The following is a 6,117-nucleotide window of genomic DNA, read 5'->3' as shown; positions in this document are numbered from 1 at the left end:
CAGTCCTTAGTACAGTTTCTGATACTGCCAGTCCTTAGTACAGTTTCTGATACTGCCAGTCCTTAGTACAGTTTCTGATACTGCCAGTCCTTAATACAGTTTCTGTAACCTTCAGTCCTTAGTACAGTTTCTGATACTGCCAGTACTTAGTACAGTTTCTGTAACCTTCAGTCCTTAGTACAGTTTTTGTAACCTTCAGTCCTTAGTACAGTTTCTGTAACCTTCAGTCCTTAGTACAGTTTCTGATACTGCCAGTCCTTAAATGTGTCTGTATTTTCAAGACATTAGTGCAGCTTGAAAATTAAAAAAAATGTTGTTTGTTCCTTACTTTACTTCTCAGTCAATCGGGAGTGCCAGTTTACCTAAAATGTTTGGGAGAAAGTTTCTGTGCCTTCTAGCTATAGTCCTAAGTTAATTAGCTAGTATCTTGTCCAAAGCTTATTACAGATTCTGTAAGTCCAGGCAGTCCTTCATTACAGATTCTGTAAGTCCAGGCAGTCCTAATTTATCACAGATTCTGTAAGTCCAGGCAGTCCTTTATCACAGATTCTGTAAGTCCAGGCAGTCCTTTATTACAGATTCTGTAAGTCCAGGCAGTCCTTTATTACACATTCTGTATGTCCAGGCAATCCTTTATTACACATTCAGTTATCTTTAGTTCTTACCACAGTTTCTGCTGTTTACACATGTTGTGCATTTTGAAATTTTTTTTGCACAAGTTCACTATACTTCAATGTGATGTCATCTGGTGGTTTCTGTTGGTTGTCTGATCATGATGTTGGCTCAGTTTTCAAGTGTTTATAATTAAATGTACCTTTACGCATGCAAGGTTTGTTAAATGACACCTAATCAACTTACATGAACACATGAAAGGTATGTCCTTTCATGGGGGAAAAAAATCCAAAAATAGAAATTTGCTTGATAAGTGGAAGTGACAAAGCCTAAACTCTTTGCCATCATTTAGCTTGTGAAGAGTAGATATTGACGAGATTGTGGAGTTTAAGTTTTGGAAAAAACTTTGTCTCTCATGACTTAAAAAAGCTGCTTTTATGGATCAGTAAGACATTAAAAGGTACACTTCTTATACAAGGAACAGCCTTGGGAGCAAATCTCAGGTCTGCTTTCATTTCTGAAATAGAAAGAATGTGTGGAAAAAGTTGAGAAACAATGTCTCGGGAAAGATGTATTGGCTGAAATCAAAGCATTAGATACTAGCTGCTGAAATGAAATGTTGAATTCTGTAGATTGTATACTGAAAAAATATCTTCCTTATTGGTCCCAAATGAAGTATAAAGTAAAAGATTTCCATGTAAGCAATTTTTTTTTTTAAATGTTTAGATCAGCAGAAAAGTACTGGGTACTTGTACTGTGATTGAATGAAAGAAGTATACAATGTGTTTGAAAGACATGATATAATAAAATATAAACAATATTTGCCAACAAAACATATGAACTTGTCTATGCAGAATTACTAGAGATGTCTTGTTCATTACATATGTACAATAAAAATAAAATACACTATATCGTCATGTTCAGACTTGTCACAGAAAAATGATTTAATGTTTTAAGACCATCCTATCTAAAAGCTCAAGTTCTACTCAGTTTACTTAGTCAGATATCGATGTATTCCCCGAATATTATGAAATAGTGTTACAGTATGGGTCTTTTGTTTAGGAAACTGTTTTATAGTATCATATATCCTTAATTATCCGGAGTCTATTTTTTAGGTCACCTGAGCTTTTAGCTCAAGTGACCTATTGCTATCCGTTTTCGTCCGTTGTCGTCCGTCGTCCGTCGTCTGTTAACATTTTACATTTCAAACTTAAAGTCAAGTTCTGCTGGGCCGTTTGAACTGAAAGTTGGTAGGAATGATCGCCTCATGGTCCTGACAAAGTGTTGTTATTTTTCGGGTCGATCAGAAATCCAATATGGCCGCCACGGCCGCCATTTTGAAAACCTATTTCAAACTTAAAGTCAAGTTCTGCTGGACCGATTGAACTGAAAGTTGGTAGGAATGATCGCCTCATGGTCCTGACAAAGTGTTGTTATTTTTCGGGTCGATCAGAAATCCAATATGGCCGCCACGGCCGCCATTTTGAAAACCTATTTCAAACTTAAAGTCAAGTTCTGCTGGACCGATTGAACTGAAAGTTGGTAGGAATGATCGCCTCATGGTCCTGACAAAGTGTTGTTATTTTTCGGGTCGATCAGAAATCCAATATGGCCGCCACGGCCGCCATTTTGAAAACCTATTTCAAACTTAAAGTCAAGTTCTGCTGGACCGATTGAACTGAAAGTTGGTAGGAATGATCGCCTCATGGTCCTGACAAAGTGTTGTTATTTTTCGGGTCGATCAGAAATCCAATATGGCCGCCACGGCCGCCATTTTGAAAACCTATTTCAAACTTAAAGTCAAGTTCTGCTGGACCGATTGAACTGAAAGTTGGTAGGAATGATCGCCTCATGGTCCTGACAAAGTGTTGTTATTTTTCGGGTCGATCAGAAATCCAATATGGCCGCCACGGCCGCCATTTTGAAAACCTATTTCAAACTTAAAGTCAAGTTCTGCTGGACCGATTGAACTGAAAGTTGGTAGGAATGATCGCCTCATGGTCCTGACAAAGTGTTGTTATTTTTCGGGTCGATCAGAAATCCAATATGGCCGCCACGGCCGCCATTTTGAAAACCTATTTCAAACTTAAAGTCAAGTTCTGCTGGACCGATTGAACTGAAAGTTGGTAGGAATGATCGCCTCATGGTCCTGACAAAGTGTTGTTATTTTTCGGGTCGATCAGAAATCCAATATGGCCGCCACGGCCGCCATTTTGAAAACCTATTTCAAACTTAAAGTCAAGTTCTGCTGGACCGATTGAACTGAAAGTTGGTAGGAATGATCGCCTCATGGTCCTGACAAAGTGTTGTTATTTTTCGGGTCAATCAGAAATACAATTTGGCTGCCATGGCCGCTATTTTGCTACTAAGTTCTAATAGGCCGATCTCACTTAAAATTGGTCTAGGAATGATCAGCTCATGGTCCTGACAAAGTTAAGTTAACATTATACTATTTTTTACTCAAATTGGTACATATTTCAACAACAAAAATAAATACTGTAGACTCAGGTGACCGTTTAGGCCCATGGGCCTCTTGTCTAATTACTAATTGTTTGCCTAATCTACAAGTGTTATTTTTTATGTCCACAGGGTCGACACTTGGATGACGTAACACTAGTTTTCCAGGCACACCAGAGGAAATTTACTGTAGATCTTACACTAAATAAGTAAGTATCCTTTATCTTACATGGAACTGTCTTTGTAACACAAGTCTATGTTTTGGCTTTCCATTAATGATTTAATTTGTAGATTTGTTTGTCCAACTTTTATTTTTAGGCCCTTAGCAAATGTACCGTAAAACACTATTATACCTTGATTTTATATTTTCATGTTAAATTGTGAGATTCGTAGATTGAAGTTTTCCCGGAATATTTATTCAGACAGACAAGGTATAAAAAATAGCTGTCACTGTTCCTTTCATGAATACTTGCAATCTTCACAAACATGTTGTATTGAGAGCGATTGTATTTTTTTTTTATTAGGTCACCTGAGCTTTAGCTCAAGTGACCTATTGATATCTGTCTTCGTCCGTCTTTGTCCGTCGNTCTACTGGGCCAATTGAACTGAAACTTTGTAGGAATGATTGACTCATGGTCCTGACAAAGTGTTGTTATTTTTCGGGTCGATCAGAAATCCAATATGGCCGACATGGCCGCCATTTTGAAAAACTATTTCAAACTTAAAGTCAAGTTCTACTGGGCCAATTGAACTGAAACTTTGTAGGAATGATTGACTCATGGTCCTGACAAAGTGTTGTTATTTTTCGGGTCGATCAGAAATCCAATATGGCCGACATGGCCGCCATTTTGAAAAACTATTTCAAACTTAAAGTCAAGTTCTACTGGGCAAATTGAACTGAAACTTTGTAGGAATGATTGACTCATGGTCCTGACAAAGTGTTGTTATTTTTCGGGTCGATCAGAAATCCAATATGGCCGACATGGCCGCCATTTTGAAAAACTATTTCAAACTTAAAGTCAAGTTCTACTGGGCAAATTGAACTGAAACTTTGTAGGAATGATTGACTCATGGTCCTGACAAAGTGTTGTTATTTTTCGGGTCGATCAGAAATCCAATATGGCCGACATGGCCGCCATTTTGAAAAACTATTTCAAACTTAAAGTCAAGTTCTACTGGGCCAATTGAACTGAAACTTTGTAGGAATGATCAACTCATGGTCCTGACCATGAGTCTTGTTATGGCCGCCACGGCCGCCATTTTGAAAAAAGTATTTCCCACTTAAAAACAAGTTCTAATAGGCCGATTTAACTGAAACTCGATCTAGGAATTATCAGCTCATGGTCCTGACAAACTTAAGTTAACGTTATACTTAACTATTTTGTACTCAAATTGGTACATATTTCAACAACAAAAATAAATACCGTAGGACTCAGGTGACCGTTTAGGCCCATGGGCCTCTTGTTAATTACGCAAATATAGCCAGGTGAGCAATACAGGCCCTTTGTGTCTTTTGTTTAAGAAAAATAATAAAGTCAATTTTATATTTGGTTTAAATATTTCGGGTTGAATTGATATTAAGTTTTCAGTCATTATTATTTAGTAACTGGGCTCTTATGTCTTTTTATAAAAGAACTTATCCTTGATAATGAAATCTCAACCAATACCCAACACTATATTATTTTACACCGAGTGACATTGTCTGTTAGTATATAGTATTATATATTGGTAGATATCAGCAATACCAGACGGAAACAGCATGGGAACACTAAATGCTATTAGCAGTTAGATCAATACAAAACAATCCTTTCCATGTAAAAGAGAAATTTTGTTACTATATGAATAAATGCTGGTAGCTGATCATGATGCTTCTGTTAAGTGATTAAGACTGTAGCTTGTGAAATAGGACAACATAATTCATTTCTCAGAAACAACTTATTCAGCTTGAATTATTACTGAAATTGTACTTCAATCAATAACAGCTATATTTTCTGGAATAGATGATCTGACCTAATGACAAGTCTAAAAAAAATATGTGTGACCAAATTACTGTTTATCTTAGCTGATTTCAATCTAATTTCTAATCCTAAGAAAATATATCTTTTCATTGTCTATTTTCCATGAACAACTTTGCATTTAGAGAATTATGTTATGAGTCCACTCCAGGAATAGGTAAGTGTTACACTTACAGCTAAGGTGTATTTCATCTGGACAAATTAACATGATACAAAATGTGTTCCTTTAAAAGAAATCTATAAGATTTGTAAAGAAAATAATAAATCTTTCTATAAGAAATTACCATTGGAATCATATCATCATTAGTGTGACTCTCCAATAGATTTCCTCTATGTAGAATCCATATATCAGGAAAAGAAATTAGTATTCAGATTTACATAATGTGTTATACTTTGCACTATCAAGTACATTTACAGCTCAACCTCGTTAATTTAGACTCGTAAAGAATAGTGCAGTTTACACCTCATTATTAGTTTCCATTTATAACTGTACCACCGTATTTAGCTAGAAGGGAAAATGTGCTCACTATATATCAATGTTGTCAATAGCAGTAAGACGTGTCATCCGATGTCTGTAGCAGTCATCTGTCTTTGTTAGACTCCTATATCATGGGAGCTTGAGCTGCTAAAACAGGAGAAGAAGTTGCTATATAAGTGGATGATGATGAGCTCTATTTTAAGAGCTGAAAATCAATATAAATTCTGCTGATGGTCTATAACACTAAATGGGGAAGCCGTTTGAAGTGTTCTTTACATTACATCTATGTGAAAAGACTTCTCTCTTTGTGTGTTGGTGTTTGGGGAAGAGTTTATAAGAAGGCTTTGTTTGTGTTATGTTTGTATTTATAAGTAATGTTTATGACTACACAAATAATGAATACATGTACAACATTTGCATAGTACAAGGATTGTACAGTGTATAACTATGTACATAGTAATACATATTAATTACAACTAAATATCTGTAATATAATAAGAACCTATAGCTTATGTTTAAGCCCCAGCCATTTAAATTGTGTGTGTGTTGGGGGGG

General features: G+C 36.1%; 1 protein-coding gene across 2 annotated transcripts in view; it reads left to right on the top strand.

Annotated features, from left to right (window-relative positions):
• Positions 1–6,117, top strand: part of LOC110466295 (disintegrin and metalloproteinase domain-containing protein 12-like) — a 74,248-nt gene that overhangs the window by 31,922 nt on the left and 36,209 nt on the right. For both annotated transcript variants that reach the window (XM_021522703.1, XM_021522702.1), the window contains exon 3: positions 3,202–3,278. In XM_021522703.1, the coding sequence (XP_021378378.1) occupies positions 3,202–3,278 (77 nt within the window). The remainder of the gene's footprint in view (positions 1–3,201; positions 3,279–6,117) is intronic.

This window comes from Mizuhopecten yessoensis, unplaced genomic scaffold, assembly GCF_002113885.1.
Source record: "Mizuhopecten yessoensis strain PY_sf001 unplaced genomic scaffold, ASM211388v2 scaffold11129, whole genome shotgun sequence".
Taxonomy (NCBI): domain Eukaryota; kingdom Metazoa; phylum Mollusca; class Bivalvia; order Pectinida; family Pectinidae; genus Mizuhopecten; species Mizuhopecten yessoensis.
Note: the sequence above shows the minus strand (reverse complement) of the source record. Positions and strands in the feature narration are given on the sequence as shown.